Source organism: Jaculus jaculus, chromosome 5 (assembly GCF_020740685.1).
Source record: "Jaculus jaculus isolate mJacJac1 chromosome 5, mJacJac1.mat.Y.cur, whole genome shotgun sequence".
Taxonomy (NCBI): Eukaryota; Metazoa; Chordata; class Mammalia; order Rodentia; family Dipodidae; genus Jaculus; species Jaculus jaculus.
The window spans coordinates 41,180,845-41,197,494 of record NC_059106.1 but is presented as its reverse complement, the minus strand read 5'-3'; the positions used below and the strand labels follow the sequence as shown (position 1 = coordinate 41,197,494).

Below are 16,650 nucleotides of genomic sequence, written 5' to 3'. Positions count from 1 at the left end.
CCCATCGTTCTCCCATGGGCTTCCTCCCCTCCCCCACTCTTGGTCACCTTCTTCCCCACATAGAGTGCTTTTTCATGGGGCACATATATATATGCTCATGCACTCCTGTGTGTAATTTTTCTTTTAATGAGAGCTGTTTATGGAGCTTGGATGTTAATTGCTACCCTTCCCAGCCTTTTTGGGGATAAGAGGGTGAGTTGTGGGGGAGGAACACGGCCTCCAATTCTAGGGATGTGGGTGCATGCTGCCCCTGGAAATCTGTTCCAAGTACTTTCTGTGAGCTGGGCTTACTGATCTTTTTGAATTTTCAGGAGCCAGGCTAGCTTCTTTCCCACTTCTGTCTGTGGCTTGGTGCTTGGGTGGTCCCTTCTCTTTGGGCAGGTATGGAAGGGATGGGAGAAAGGCTGCTGCCATCTCTAGACCTTGTCAGCTGTCATGTGCCATTGAAAGCTGCGGAAAATGGTGGTCCATTTTCTCTAAATGCACACCAGACCGAACTGGGGAATGTTTTCAACATATCCGCAGGCCCCAAGCTAGTTTTTTGCTGGCTGAAGACCAGAACACAGCTGCTATGTGTTTCTCGAGGCTAAATCTTGGGAGCACCTTTCTAGGGTAAGGGTGAGAGATGTTCTGAGGCTCCCAGGGTGTATTGCTTGCCCAGCCAGCTCTGGATAGGGAGGCTGCTGCCTTTTTCCATACTGCCTCCCACGTCCTGTTGGTTGTGTGACAGACAGCCTTACTGAGGTAAGACTCATGTACCACAAGCTATGCGTTTAGGCTATACACTCAGCTCGGTGATCTCTGGTGGACTGTGTAACAATTATTTATTTATTCTAACTACCACTTAAAGTTGCTTCTTCTCTTTAATGTATCACCACCACAAATGCATTTGTACTCCTTAGCAGTCAGTTCCCACTCCCCTTGCCCAACTCCTGGCACCTCATCAATCTTTTGTTGTCTCTTTGGATTTGCTTCTTTATTATTATTAAAAAAATTTTTTTTGAGGTAGGGTCTCACTGTAGCTCAGGCTGACCTGGAATTTGCTATGTAGTTTCAGGGTGGCCTTGAACTCATGGTGATCCCCCTACCTCAGCCTCCTTGGGGCTGGGATTAAAGGCATGCAACACCACACCCAGCTATTCAAATTTAAAAAAAAAATTTTTGTGTTCACTTTTATTTATTTGAGAGTGACACAGAGAGAAAGACACAGATAGAGAGAATGGGCACGCCAGGGCCTCCAGCCACTGCAAACAAACTCCAGATGCATGTGCCCCCTTGTGCATCTGGCTAACGTGGGTCCTGGGGAATCAAGCCTCTAACTGGGGTCCTTAGGCTTCACAGGCAAGTGCTTAACTGCTATGCCATCTCTCCAGCCCCAATTTTTTTTTTAAATGAGAGAGAATTAGCATGTCAGGGGCTCTAGCCACTGCAGTTGAACTCCCAACACCACCATGTGGGTTCTGGGGGGGTCAAACCTGGGTCCTTAAGGCATGTACCTTAATCATTAAGCAGTCTCTATAGCCTGGATTTGCTTATTCTAGATAATTCATATAAATGGAGTCATACAGTGTATATGGCCTTTGTGACCAGCTTCTTTCAAAGTGCATGCCTTTTTGGTAATGCAACTCAGGGCCTTGTAGATACTAGGCAAATGCTCTGCCGCTGATTTTTTTTTTTTTTTTTTTTTTTCGAGATAGGGTCTCACTCTGGCCCAGGCTGACCTGGAATTTAGTTTCAGGGTGCCATTGAACTCATGGTGATCCTCCTACCTCAGCCTCCTGAGTGCTGAGACTAAAGGCATGTGCTACCACGCCCAGCTTCAGACAGGCTTTTTTTTTTTTGGGGGGGGGGAGAGAGAATGGGCATGCCATGTCCTCCAAAGGAACTCCAGATGCTTGAGCCCCTTGTGCATCTGGCTTACATGGGTCCCGGAGAGTCGAACCGGGATCCTTTGGCTTTGCAGGCAGATGGCCTTAACTGCTAAGCCATCTCTCCAGCCCTTGGCAGGCATTTTAATGAGTATTGTTGAGAATACATTTTGGAAATCCATTTCAAGCAGCAACAAGTTAAATTATGCAGTTGACTTTTCCCCATTTGGAGAAGTTGCAGGGGGACAGCACATCTGGAGTGCAATGGATAAGCCTCGCCTTGAGAAAATACTTTATTTTTTCTTTTGTTCTTGTTTTTTTTTTTTTTAATTTTTAATTTATTTATTTGAGAGCGACAGACACAGAGAGAAAGACAGAGAGAAAGACAGAGGGAGAGAGAGAGAATGGGCGCGCCAGGGCTTCCAGCCTCTGCAAACGAACTCCAGACGCATGCGCCCCCTTGTGCATCTGGCTAACGTGGGACCTGGGGAACCGAGCCTTGAACCGGGGTCCTTAGGCTTCACAGGCAAGCGCTTAACCGCTACACCATCTCTCCAGCCCTTCTTGTGGTTTTTTAAGGTAGGATCTCCCTGTGGCCCAGGCTGAGAAAACCACTTGATCATGTCATCTCCCCTGCCAGGGACTTAGCACATTTTATTTACTTATTGGACATGGACAAAAGTGGGTTTGTCTCTACCTTTTGGTGACCAATTGGTGCTGCTGTGAACATTTCCAGGCATCTAGGCTTTTTCTTTTGTTGTTGTTTATTGTTTTTTGAGGTAGGGTCTCTAGCCCAGGCTGACTTGGTATTCACTATGTAGTCTCAGGCTGGCTTCAAACTCATTCCAGTCCTCCTACCTCTGCCTGCCAAGTGCTGGGATTAAAGGCATATGCCACCATGCCTGGCTGTCTAGGCATCTAGTTTTATCAGCTAAATGGCTTTGTGTTAATTTAGGAGGTGGGAAGCAGCAGCTTGTGCTGTTTGACTTTAACTTACTCCCACAGGCCTGACTCCTGACTAGTCCTCTTGTGTCAGAGCTCACTTGCTGTCACCATGGAGGCCTGGTGCAGGCCTTACCTTTTGGGGTGGGGTAGTGTGCCTGCTGCAGCCAGAGCCGGGGCCAGGTGGAGGGGGAAGCCAGGGTTGCCTAGGGAGGAGGCAATGCCCATCTAGAGAAATGGGGCCAAGTCCAAAGTGCATAGTACTGGGTATCCGGCTGGTACCAGGTTTGCACTTGCTGTGGCTTCTGCAGGGAGCAGCTCTGAAGTGGGGACCATGCTCACCCTGTGGCGAGGCTTGTCCCTCCAAGTCCTCAGAAAGGCAGTCAGCGAGGCCGGCTTCTGGGAGAAGACCCAGTGAGTTGGGAGCTGAAAGGAACTGTGTAGTTCCCTCAGCCGTGGAAGTGTGTCTGGGGCAGGCTTGGGTTTTGGTACCTGGGTAGGGCTGTGGCTTCCAGCCAATGGACTCTGGGATGCTTCCATGGCCTGGGGCACTTTTCCTTTGACTTGATGATCAGAGCTGGATAGCACATGGCCTGTGGTCCCCAGACACCCAGCATCCAGACCTTGGAGACTTGGGGTGCCTTTTTTTTTAGGTGTGACCATGGTCTTCTAAGCCTTTTGGGTCTGTGGGTATGGCCCTGGTCTCCAGTCACTTTGAAATCATGCTTGTGCGTGATTGGTCTGGGAAGGAGAGTGGCAGTGGACTCTTGCCCAGCTTTGTGTGCTGGCCAGGCGCTGGAAGATTTTGGATACTGAGCTGACCCAAGGGCACCCGTCTGACTAGAGCACAAGGTACAGTGCCGGGCACTCCTTTCTTGGCACACGCTCATACACATGGTGCTTTTCCTTGTATGGGCATGGGGCCAGGTGGTGGGGGTACCACAGACCTGCCCCACTCTGTTCCCAGCAAAGGGAGACATTTCTACTCTGGGTAAAGTGCCACTGCGGGGCAACCAAGGACGGGTGCTCAGGGCTCTGGGTAGGGGCCCTCATCGGGCTGCATGGTAGGGGAATCCTGTTAGAGCATGACAGACTTGCCCTGGCCTCCCAATGGGAAGATGCTTTGAGGCTGTTTGGGGAACCCCTTTAGAATTCACTTTCTTCCCCAGATTCTAGACGCGCAGCTTCTCTGGGCTGGCAGAGCTGAGGGCAGCCTGTAACTTGTCACTCTGGCCAGGTGGGGCCATTGGAGTTGGGGTAGAGCAGTACCCCCTTCCTCCGAGGCCTGATGTTCGTGGTCCTCATCTGTGTGGGGCTTTTCTCTTTCCTCTCCAGACAGGGTTTGTGTGGTGGCACTTGTGCTTCCAGCAATAAATTTACCTAGACTGCTTTTTTCAGTTGCCTACCAAATTAGGAAATTCTCCCGGGCTGTTGAGAAGTGGAAAGGAAGTGGGAAAGGAGTTGGTGGGGCTGTCTCCTTGAACACACATAGCCACTGGTCTGAGCCTGTTGGGCTCTCTGGACCTCGTGACACAGGCTTCTTAGGCTGGTCCAAGCCCAGAGGCCTGTTCTGAGAAGGGTCCCAAGTGTCGCACAGATGGTCAAGTCCATAAATCCTGGCCCTACCTCGTCTGGATGAGCCTGACTGGCTGTGTGTTTCCACTTCAGGTGCTGGCTGCAGGACTCCTGGAAAACAGCTCTGCTAGGGTCTCTTTGGGAGGTCATGGTGAGGCCTGGTCCCCTCCCCAGGGTCCAGCCATGGCACCTGCCCCTGGCCACTGTGGGCGTTTGACTTCTTCCTAACCACCAGTGGTGGGGGAGGGGCCATGAGCAGACTTGTAGGCCGGGATGGCAGGTCCTGAGGGACTCTTAGGGGGCTTAGACCTGGCAGGCCCCCTCTCCGTCTGTGGCCCTCATTTCCCGTTGGCATTTCAGGAGTGTAGATAGATACCTGGTGGTGGGTGCAGGCTGGGACTCATCTTGGCTGAGCAGGGTTGGGGTGGGCAGTCTGCCTTGGTGGGCATCCAGACATCATCTTGTACGCTGCTCGGTGATGACACTTCAGCCTTCTGCTTCCGGGCACGGCTGCCACAGAGACTTCAGTTGTAATGTCATTAAGAAAGGTTTCCATAATGACTGGCTTTGGTAGCCACAGTCTCTTCCTGTTTAGATTGGGCAACTCAGGAAGTCAGCCAAGGTCGTCCCCCACGGAGCCTGGCCTGGTCGGCGGGGAATGGAGACAGTCCTGAGGGAGACGGGGACCTGGAGTGATCTCAGGACGCAGTTGCTGTTGTGCCCCCTTTCTTCCTTCTGCAGCCGTGCCTGGGGTGTTCCAGCCGAGCAGCTGCTGCCACCTTACGCAGCCCTGGGCGTGCTATGTGTGTGCCCTTGTGGGCATATCTGGGGGACACATAGAGGAGAGAGGCTGTGGCCCTTCTGCTTGGCAGGCGCACTGTCTTCATGTGAGCTGGTGGGCTCTGGGCATGGCTCAGAGAGCTCCCTTCAAGGTCCTGTGGCTGGCTGTCTACCTTGCTTTCTCCACCACACAAACCTGACTCCTTGGTGCCGCCACCCTCTGCGTCAGAGTTCTTTAAGCTTTCACTACTGAGTAGCGGAAGCCCCGTGCACCCTCCCTAGTTGCCATGGTTTCCACACAGCAACATTTTAATTTTAGCACTGACATTTTCCAGGCAGAATTAGCAATGCTGGCCCCATTCTCAATGGGCTGCTGAGTGGCAAGCAGAGGCCAGCCATGGGCTGCTGCCAGGATGGTTGATGTGGCCCAGGACCACTGCCACCGTGCAGGGCTCACCTGTGCCGCTCATTGCTGTCTGTGGGTGGCGCCAAGGTCTATGGGCAGGGGCTCCGCTCTGTCTCCATCTTCATGTGGCCTTTTCCTTGTGTGCCTGTTACGCCATTAGACTATGGTCTGCCTTGTAATGGATTAATTGTAAACTCCCCCCAAACAACTAACAAACATGTGAAGCAGGAAGCAGGGAGCGAGGCAGGAACCCGGGGCTGGGCATAATCTCACTTGATCTTAGCCAAAAGGCCGAGAAGTGACTGTGGGTATAATCTCAAAGGACTACCTGTACTTCTGCCAGTGAGACCTCACTTTCAAGAATTTCCAGAACCTCCCAACAGAGTGCCATCAGCTGGGGACCAAGTGTCTAAACACGGGGTCCTGGAGAATGTTACATTTTTACACTGTAGCAGAGGGCAGCCTCTGATCCACATTCCTGCCTCACCTCAGGGCCAGCCAAGTGTGAAATGAGACTTCTGAAACTGTGAGACAAAGTAAGTTTTTCCTGCCTTTTTTTAAGATTACAAAAGATTTATTTTAATTTTTTAAAAATTTATTTGATTTGGATTCTCAGGCATGGTTTGGCAGTGTAAGAACTCTGTATCATTAACAAGTTCAATAAAAAGTAAATATATGGAAAAAAAAATTATTTGAGAGAGAGACAGGGAGGGAGGCAGAGATAGAGTGGGCATGCCAGGGCCTCCAGCCACTGCAAATGAACTCCAAATGCATGTGCTACCACCAGGGTCCTAGGAATCTAACCTGGGTCCTTTGGCTTTGTCGGCAAGTGCCTTAACTGCTAAGCCATCTCTCCAGCCCTGAAAGAGAAAGTAAGAATAGGAAAAAAGAACATAAAAGCTCCCAAGCCGAGGAGGGACTCCCACTGTCAGCTAAGAGGGTTCCTTGAGGAAAATGGGAAATCCCTGTGGGAAGTTAAAACAGGTCTTTTACTAAATTAGGCATCCATTTAGGATGAGCCTTATTTCCAAGTTCAAATGTATATAAAGAATTTGGTTTGGTTAGTGGGCCTGGCTCAGACTCAGTAAGGCCTGCCCACAGGTGTCAAGCCCAGGAAAAGTTCAAGAAGAGCTTTCTAGAAACAACCAAGAAGCTGTCTTTATGGACATCTTGGATCCGATGTTCCTGCTTTTAGATTGTTCAGGAATTTGTCATGGTGACCAAAAGTCTGTCCCGCACTAAAGCACGTGTCTTATTGACTGAGTTCCATCTACGGGGACCTCACATTCACAGGTACCAGGGCATGTCTTTCTGAGGGAAACCCAGAAATCATCCAGGTTCTCACCAGGGTATAGCTTCTGGGTCGGGCTTAGGTTGCCCTCCACCTTGGGAGGACTGCGAGGAGGTGGCTGGGTGGGGTTGGGAGCTGTAAGGCTGAGGCCAAGAGTGGCTCCACCCAGCCTTCTTTGTGCGCTGGGCTTGGTCTGTGCCTGCTCTTCCTTCTCTATAAGGCCATTCTCCTGCCTCATGGCTGTCCCCTGCATGGCATGGGGCCATCTGCAGGAAAGGTGGACGATGATACCTAGGATGGATCCTCGCCAGTCCCTGTGTGGATGTGACTTGAAGACTTTTTGGTTGAGAGGGTTTAAAATGGAAACCTACTGAATTCTTGCCCAGGTATCAGTTCCCTTCTCCAGGGGCAACAGAAGCTTCTAGTCTCCCACACCTTCCGGAGGTGACTTCCTGTCACTTTGTCCCTACCATTCCTTCTTTTGTATTTTTAAATAAATTTTAAACTTTTTTTTTCAGTGTATCATTAGGATTTATTATAATGACACTAATAAAACTCCACAGGCTACCATGTATTAATGTCATTACAATAAATCCTAATGCCACACATGGACACACATTTGTTTGCAATAACAGAAAATAGGCGAGACCCAGCGCTTTGTTTTACGCCTACCTCTTTCCCAGCTGCCTCCTTATTCCTTTCTCTTAGCCAATGGATAGTGTAGTTAGGAAAGAAATCATGAGTCTGGGGAGCTACCCAGGGCCTTGTAATTAATTTTTCTTATTTTATTTTAAAGAGAGCAAGAGAGAGACAGAGGGAGAGGGAGAGAGAGAACTGGTACACCAGGGCCTCAGTTGCTGCCAACTCCAGATGCTTGCTCCACTTAGTGGGCATGTGCCCTGGTGCTTGCCTTACCTTTGTGTGTCTGGCTTACATGGGATCTGGAGAGTTGAATATGGGTCCTTAGGATTCGCAGGCAGGCGCCTTAACCTCTAAGTCATCTCTCCAGCCCCACTGCTGCTACTTTTTCAAAAGTTTTTTTTTTTTTTTTTTTTGGTTTTTTGAGGTAGGGTCTCACTCTTGGCCAGGCTGACCTGGAATTCACTATGGAGTCTCAGGGTGGCCTCGTCAAAAGTATTTATTTTGGGGCTGGAGAGATGGCTTAGCGGTTAAGCGCTTGCCTGTGAAGCCTAGGGACCCCGGTTCGAGGCTCGGTTCCCCAGGTCCCACGTTAGCCAGATGCACAAGGGGGCGCACGCGTCTGGAGTTCGTTTGCAGAGGCTGGAAGCCCTGGCGCGCTCATTCTCTCTCTCTCCCTCTATCTGTCTTTCTCTCTGTGTCTGTCGTTCTCAAATAAATAAATAAAAAATGACCAAAAAAAAATTAAAAAAAAAAGTATTTATTTTTGTGTGTGAGAGTGCAGGCACATACAAACCACTGTATGCTTGTGCTCAGCAGACAACTTTTGGATCAACCCTCACCTATATCATTTGAGGCAAGGTTTCTAGCTATGGATTCTCCTGTCTGCTATTATTTGCTGTGCTTGCCAGAAATGCCTCTTTCTATCTCCCTGGCAGCACCAGCTTTCTGGGATTACAAAAGCCCACCACAGTTTCTGACTCTAGTCCAGGCTGATCTGGAATTCACTTTGTAGTCTCAGGGTGGTCTCGAACTCATGGTGATCCCCTTACCTCTGTCTCCCCAGTGCTGGGTCTAAAGACATGCGCCACAACACCCAGCTTCCAGTCCTCTTTTCTGTTAAACTTTTTTTTTTTTAGAGAGAAAGAATTGGTGCTCCAGGGCCTCAGCCACTATGGAACTAGTGGGCATGTGTGACTTTGCGCTTGCCTCACCTTTGTGCATCTGGTTTACGTGGGATCTGGAGAGCTCAGCATGGTTCCTTAGGTTTCGCAGGCAAGTGCATTAACCACTAACTCATTTCTCCAGCCCTGTAAATTATTTTTTTGTGACAGGGTCTCAGGCTAGCCTCAGACTGGGGTATTCCTGCTGCCTCATCCTCCTGAATCTAGGATTACACATGTGAGCCACCACGCCTGACTTTGTCCTCACCTTCTGTACCTTCCCTTTTTTGTTTTTTCTTCTTCCATGAAACAGCATATCTCGGTGTGTCCTGCTCTCTGTGGAAGGCCAAGCAATATTCCATTGTAGGCTTGTAACTTCTCCAGCCCTCAGTGCTTGGGTTTGGCCAGCTGTGCGCAAGTAACTGAGGCCATGGCAAGTGGAGTCACTTGTAGGGGACTTGTGTAGTTGGGGCTGTGGGGCTTGGGGCCACACAGGCTGGCCACTTGAGGTTTCTTTTTGGCTTTTAGAGGTAGGGTCTCACTCTAGCACTTGAGGTTGTGATGGGTGGTGTAGACTGTGCCAATCATTTGTAGGTGGTCCCCTTTCCTTCAGGTTCGCGGGATGGATGGGAAGTCCCAGGTATAGTTTGGAGCCCCGCAGTATAGTGAAGATGGAGCCAGGAGAGTTCTGGATTCTGGAGGCTTCAGTTGCCTCATGAGGGAGCTGAGGTGATGCCTAGGCAGGAAGGTCCTGTTTCTGAGTGGGTGTCACATTTTTCTGATTAACTTGAGTCATGTAGGGGCAGCCACATGAGCAGATGAGTCAGGACCTGGACCTGGGTTCACAGCTGCAGTGTTCTTTCCCGCACACCCATGTGTGAGATGCCCTCCTTTCCAGCATCTCCCGAGGGTCCTTCCTTCTAGAGTGGAATCCAGACTGTCAGCCATGAGGCCTCATGTGACTGGCTACCCTCATCCCCATTTCTTTTTTTTTTTTTAATTTTTATTAGCGTTTTCCATGATTATAAAAAAATATCCCATGGTAATTCCCTTCCTTCCCACCCCCACACTTTCCCCTTTGAAATTCCAATTCCATTCTCCACCATATTACCTCCCCATCTCAATCACTGTATTTACATATATACAATATCAACCTATTAAGTACCCTCCTCCCTTCACAATTTTTTTAATTAGTTATGCATGTATATAGCCATGCGGGTACCATCGTTATCCTCCTCCCTGCCCTTGCCCTTCAGAATGGACTCTCCTCATTGGGGAATATTGATTGTGCATTGTGGGGGTAGCCATCAGTTATGGGGAAGAGGCAATGTCTCTGTGCATAATGTCCCAACTTGTGGCTCTAACGATATTTCTTCCCCTTCTCCCATGAATATCCCTGATCCATGATGGGTTCGTTTTAGGTCTACTTCAGTGATGAGGTCTTGGGAGACTCTGGATCTCTGGTTTGGTAGGAGTTGAGTGTTCTCTGTGTCTATCTCCTTCACCCATGTGCTGATACCAGGTTCACCAAGAAAGCAGCACTCTTGCTCACTTCTCCAATGCCTCTATGGTTTCAGCTGGGGCCCTGGTGAGGTGCGATGGGCTGATTCTCTCCTCAGGATCTGTGTCCATCTGAAAAAGAGAAGCAACTTCTCCAGTGGAGAGTGAAATCAGCACCAGACAAATGGGATAACCATATTATTATTTCAGAGAGAACCTCATCCTCATTTCTATGTAGTCCATACTACTTGATGAGTTTGCTTTTTGTTTCTGGAATTCTGTTCTTGGGGTGGGTCCTCTTTGAACACCTGTTCTTTGAATATTTCTGTACTCTGTAACCCCCTCTCTTATCCTCCAGAATGAGACCAAGGTGTCACTTAACCTGGGAAGGTTTCTGGAGTCTTGGGCTGGCTCTTTGACCCATGTTTTTACTCGGCTTCCTGGGTGCCTTGTTACCAGCCTGTCATCTATGTGTGTGAGGAAACACTGCTCAGGGGGGTGTGTTCATCCTGTGACCACTGGACCAATATGGTTCTGCTGTGGGGCAGAACCACTGGGACAGAAAAGGCAGCAGCCACTGCTGGCTATGGGGGCGCGGGTGGGGACAGGGGAAGGCGAGGCCTGGCCTTGGACAAGTTGTTTGCTTTTCCTTGAAGTTTCTGGGCTCAGTGGATGGGCAGGGAGTGCAGGATTAGTGTGGGCCAGGGGAGAACTTGGGTTGACTTGGTTTTGGTGGCTTCCAGGGCTGCCAGCTCAGTGTGTGGTCTTGAAACATGTCAGGTAGCACCATTCAAATAATGGGAGGCAGGGCTGGTGAAATGGCTCAGTGGTTAAAGATGCTTGTTTGCAAATAATGGGAGGTTTTGCATTGAACTTAAGACTTTCAGCTTCTTTTGAACCTCTAGGGTCTTTGCATCTGGGACTCACCTCTCCATGAACCACCCCTAGCATGTGCACATCAGTGTCACTAGACTGTCACGCTTGCTCCGCTGGGATTTTTTTCTTTGTTGATACTAAACAAGAGTATGAGACACTTTTCATATCCATGCCTTTCATAAAACTAGGAGACAAAGTCCTAGCAGGGTTATGTGTTTTCTTGGCTCTCTTGTGTCTCTTCTATCTCCTGTCTGGACACGAGGGCATTTCCCCGACAAGTAGGGAGGATGTGCTTGGGGTAGGGGCCAGATATTGGGACAGGGCCTGCTGATGTGGGAGAAGCAGGCTTGGAATCCAGGCACGGGCCAGTGGCTTGCTGGCTGACAGTGGATGTGGGAAGGTGTGTCTGATCTGCAGACAAAGGAAAGGCTTGAATGAGCTGGGCTTTGGCCTCATGTGTTGGAGGTAACAGCAGAGTCCCCAGGAGCAAGGTCCTCGAGGAGAGGCTTGTGTTGGGGCCATCTTAGCTGAGACTAGATTCCTGGATAGCCAGCTGGCCTGGGGAGATGGGTCAGTCTTCAGTGCTGGACCCCAGAGCAGTAAGAAGATAGCCAGTCTGGGCTGCACAGGCATGCACCCAGAGTTCTTGGTATTTACGCCCACAGGGCCAGAGGACTACACCACCAGCGGAGAATTATAAGTTCAAACCAGCCTGGTGTATACAGTAAGACACTGTCTCAAATAAACCAATTTCATAGACTTTTAATATTTAAAAAATATTTTCTATTAGAGAGAATGAGAGAGAGAGAGAGAATTGGTATGCCAGGGCCTCCAGCCATTGTAATTGAATTCCAGATATGTGTGCCATTTTGTGCGCATGCACAACCTTGCACGCATCACATTGTGCTTCTGGCTTATGTGGGACCTGGGGAATTGAACATGAGTCCTTAGGCTTTGCAGGCAAGCACCTTAACTGCTACACCATTTCTCCAGCCTCTTTATTTTTTATTTTTTTGTTTGTTTTTTGTTTTTTTGAAGTAGGGTCCCTCTCTTGTCCAGGCTGACCTGGAATTAACTATGTAGATTCAGGGTGGCCTCGAATTCACAGTGATACTCCTATTGCTGCCTCTCGAGTGCTGGGCTTAAAGGTATGTGCCACCATATCTGGCTTTTTTTGTTTTTGAATTTTTGAGGTAGGGTCTCACTGTAGCCCAGGCTAACCTAGTATTCACTTTGTAGTCTCAGGCTGGCCTCAAACTCACAGTGATCATCCTACCTCTAGCCTCCCCAATGCTGGGATGAAAGGTGTGCGACCATGTCTGGCTATAATTTTTTTTTTTTTTTTGCTTTTCCAGGTAAGGTTTCACTCTAGTTCAGGCTGACCTGGAATTCACTATGTACTCACGGGGTAGCCTCAAACTCAAGGCAATCCTCCTTCCTCTGCCTCCTGAGTGCTGGGATTAAAGGTGTGCACCACCATGCCTGGCTTTCAAATTTTTTTTAATTATTTTATTTTTGAGAGAGAGAGAAGCTGGGGGGGGGGGAGCTAGGCATAGTGGCACAAGTCTTTAATCCCAGCATTTGGGAGGCAGAGATGGGGGATCACTGTGAGTTCAAGGCCACCCTGAGACAACATAGTGAATTCTAGGTCAGACTGAGCTAGAGTGAGACCCTACCTCAAAAAAAAAAAAAAAAAAAAAAATTAGAGGGGCCACTCCAGGGCCTTTCAGCTGCTGTGCATGAGTGCCAGGCATGTGTGCCCCCTTGTGCACGTATGTGACATTGCATGCTTGCATGTCTGTGCTTCTGGCTATGTGGGACCTGGGGATTTGAACATGTGTTCTTAGACTTCAAAGGCAAGTGCCTTAATTGCTAAGCCATCTCTCCAACCCTACATTTTCTTTCTTTTTTTTGTATTTATATGAGAGAAGGTATATGAATGGGCATGCCAGGGCCTCCTGCCATTGTAAGCAAACTCCAAATACCTGTGCCACTTTGTGCATCTGGCTTTACATGGGTACTGGGGAAGTAAACCCAGACTGTCAGACTTTATACGCAAACGCTCTTAGCCACTGAGCCATCTGTCCAGCCCCAACTCAAAATTTTAAACATTAATATGCTTTTCAGTGAACATTTGGGGAACAGTTCATGCTCTAGGGGTTCCTTGTACACATCTCACATGTTGCTGCTTCTCAGTGGCTTCTGGCCCTGGCACCAGGCAGTCCTGGTTCTTGTGGCCACATCTCATTCAAGGTAAAAGAGTAGCTTTGTGAATGGGCAATAGCAGGAGACCACACCTGTCACTTTGGATGTCAGTGTTCATTTGCTCTGGGGAATGTTTTCTGGCTATTTCTTGGAGCTTCCAGCCAGGTTGACTAAATACTTCTGGTTAGTTAGCATGTGCTGGGTACCTGCATGTGCATGCCCATCTCTGGGCGAGGGTGCTCTGTGTGATGTGATCTCTGGAGCCATCTCCCTGCTGTCAGGCAGGTGGTACTGCTGAGGCGCCCGTTTCAGAGGTGAGGAGGTGAAGGGCTGAGTGTGGCCACTTGCCCTGGATACTCAGCTGGCAAGAGCCAGAGGATGACCTGGTCTCTGAGCGTCTGAGACTTGTTCAGCCTGCCAGTGCTGCAGGATGTGGGGCAGACTTGGAAGGTGCTGGTCTGGGATGGCTCATCACCTGCAAAAGCAGATGTCATAGTGAGGTGGTTTCTCAGGTTCTGATGGGGCACCCTAAGGTAGTACCACTAAACTGGCTTGTTGACTTCTAGAACTTTCTTTTTTAAAAAACATTTAATTTTTATTTAGTGGTTTATTGTTTTTTGTGGTAGGGTGTTACTCTGGCCCAGGCTGACCTGGAATTCACTATGCAGTCTCAGGGTGGCCTCAAACTCACGGTGATCCTCCTACCTCTGCCTCCCAAGTACTGGGATTAAAGGTGTGCACCTGGCTCTAAAATACTTAATTTTAAAAAATTAATTTGCACTGGGCTGGAGAGATGGCTTAGCGGTTAAGGTGTTTGCCTGCAAATCCAAAGGATCCTGGCTCGACTCCCCAGGACCCACGTAAGCCAGATGCACAAGGGAGTGCATGCATCTAGAATTCATTTACAGCGGCTGGAGGCCCTGGCGTGCCCATTCTTTCTTAACTCTCTCTGCCTCTTTCTCTCACATAAATAAAATATATTAAAAAAAAATATTTACAAGGCGAGAGAGAGAGAGAAAATATGGGCCCAGGGCCTCAAGCTACTGCAAAGAAACTCCAGACATATGTGCCACTTTGTGCCTCTGGCTTTACGTGGGTACTGGGGAACTGGATCCAGGTTATTAGGCTTTGAAGGCAAGAGCCTTATGACTGCTGAACCACCTCCTCACCTGAGTTTTATAACTTCCATGGAGCCTGTGTGTGGCTCGTTGCCCACGGCAAAGACAAAGGCTATGCTACTATTTTGTTGTTGTTTGAGATTGTTTGGGACAGGGTCTCATGTAGTGCAGGCAGACCTTGAACTCATGGTGTCTGAGGATGATCCTGATCCTCTGATCCTCCTGCTTCCACCTTCCCATTGCTGGGATTATAGGCATGTGCCACTGTGTCTGGTTTCATCCAATGCTGGGCATCAAACCAGGGCTTCATGCATGCTAGCAAGCACTCTTATCGATGGAGTTACGTTGTTTTGTAACTTTGGGCAAGAGAGGTATTGTTTTCACTCGCCCTGACCCTGGGCACTCCTAGTTTGTAACCCTATGCCCTACCTCAGGCTGCTTAAGGATCTTCCCTTCCCATGTGCAGAGCCAGTGGTTCTGTGCTGATGAGGCCTAGCTGTGACCTGTGCCCAGTTTTCAGAATTGTCTTGGGATCCCAGCAGCTGAGCCACCTCTTTGCAGCTGTGGCCTGAAGAGGCAGAGGTCCCCTGCCTCCCTTCTGTTCCTTGGAAAGGGGCTGCAGAGCGCTTCTGTGCTGTGTCCTGTTGCATTAGCCCCATTGGGTGCACTGTGGAGAGTTCAGATAATGCAGAAAGTTCTTGTCCCTCCTCTGAGAGCTAGCACTCCCTTTGGTGGACCTGAAGAGGGGTGTTCTCATGGAGGTCTCATCTCACTCCTCTCACTTGCCCTAGGATCATGCGGCCAGATGATGCCAATGTGGCCGGCAACGTCCACGGAGGAACCATCCTGAAGATGATCGAGGAAGCGGGGGCCATCATCAGCACCCGGCACTGCAACAGCCAGAATGGGGTAAGTGTCTGGGCCTGTTCGAGTGTGGGGACAGCAGAGCTGTTCCTGGGGAGCCCAGGTCTGCAAGCCCTTCCGTGACTTGCCCACCAGGCTTCAGTGTCTTCTGGGGTTTTGGTCCAGTCAGCCCGGCATGGGCTGCTGGGAAAGGTTAGGTGTGGGCTTCAGCAGGAAAGGTGGGAAAACAGCAGAGACAAAGCTACCAGACAGCTGACATTGCTCCCTGGCCTGCACAGGGCCATATCTTGGGCCCCGTTAGCTGGGTTGTGAGTAGAAGCATGCCACACCTGTGTGGACACTGGATTATCCTGATGCCCCAGGCCTGAGTCCCAGTCTACTCTTGAGCAAACCCTGCTGGCTTTTGTGCCTGGGCTGGGCTGGGCATATCATTGGGGCCAGTGCTCTGCTTGCCCCAGGCTGTGCAGTGAATGTCAGGTAACCCTGTTCAACAGACTCTCTGGCTTTAGAACCTCAGGACCCTGCTATCTGTCACTTTCCCTTAGTCCTGGGGCTCTGACATTTTCTCTGAAGGCCAGCCACGGAAAGACAATCAGCCCTTCCAGGAACGAGGGAAGGAGTGCCGTCCTGTCTCAGCAGCTGCATGTTGGGGCCAGGCACCGAGGCTGCACTGTGTGAGCCCTGCTGGCTTCAGGCTTCAGCCAGTGAGTGCTTTGCTGTACCTCTCCCACCAGAGAGGAGCAAGACCCTCCCCACTTAGAGAGAGGGCTAGATGCCCAGGCCCCCACTGTGGACTGATGTGGGCACAAGCTCATTCAGTGAGGTCAGAAGAACCATTTATTCTGACTGGGCCACAAGCTGGCAAGTGGGGGTATGCAACAGCCCGCCTGGCCTGTGCCGGAGCGCGGGCATCCCTTGTGTCCGCCTTGTTTATTGTGTTGTGCAAGACTGTCTGTGCCCTTTAAGCAAGAATGAGCTGGCTTGTGGGTGTGTGGGTGTCAGCTTGATAATTCTTCAGTGTTTCACATTTTTCATGACTATATCTGCTATGGTGATCTGTGAGTAGTGATTTTCCCCCATGCCCGTGGTCACAGTTATTAAACTCAGCCATGTGCTTGCTTAAGCCAGTTGAACAGCAGCCCTCACGTTCCTATTGTAATTGCTTCGTGACGTCTGGAACTGTGCTTGTATAAGTCAGTGAACTTAGTTCATAATGGGATGCGTCTTGTAGTGGCTCTACCACTGTCTCCTGAGTCCCTCTCCTGTGGCCTCCTTATTCCTCTATTCACAACCTGCTTGAAATTATGATGGGTGATAACTCTGCAGTGAGTATGCAGTTGAAGGGAGGAGTCCTGCCACTCTCCCTTTACCTCAGAGGCTGGAAGTGATGCAGCTCTGTCGAAAGGCATGTCGAAAGCTGAGA

General features: G+C 49.7%; 1 protein-coding gene across 2 annotated transcripts in view; it reads left to right on the top strand.

The window, feature by feature from the left end:
• Acot7 (acyl-CoA thioesterase 7) overlaps positions 1 to 16,650 on the top strand; it is a 108,396-nt gene that overhangs the window by 21,639 nt on the left and 70,107 nt on the right. For both annotated transcript variants that reach the window (XM_004657693.3, XM_004657694.3), the window contains exon 2: positions 15,155 to 15,272. In XM_004657693.3, coding sequence (XP_004657750.1) covers positions 15,155 to 15,272 — 118 coding nt within the window. The remainder of the gene's footprint in view (positions 1 to 15,154; positions 15,273 to 16,650) is intronic.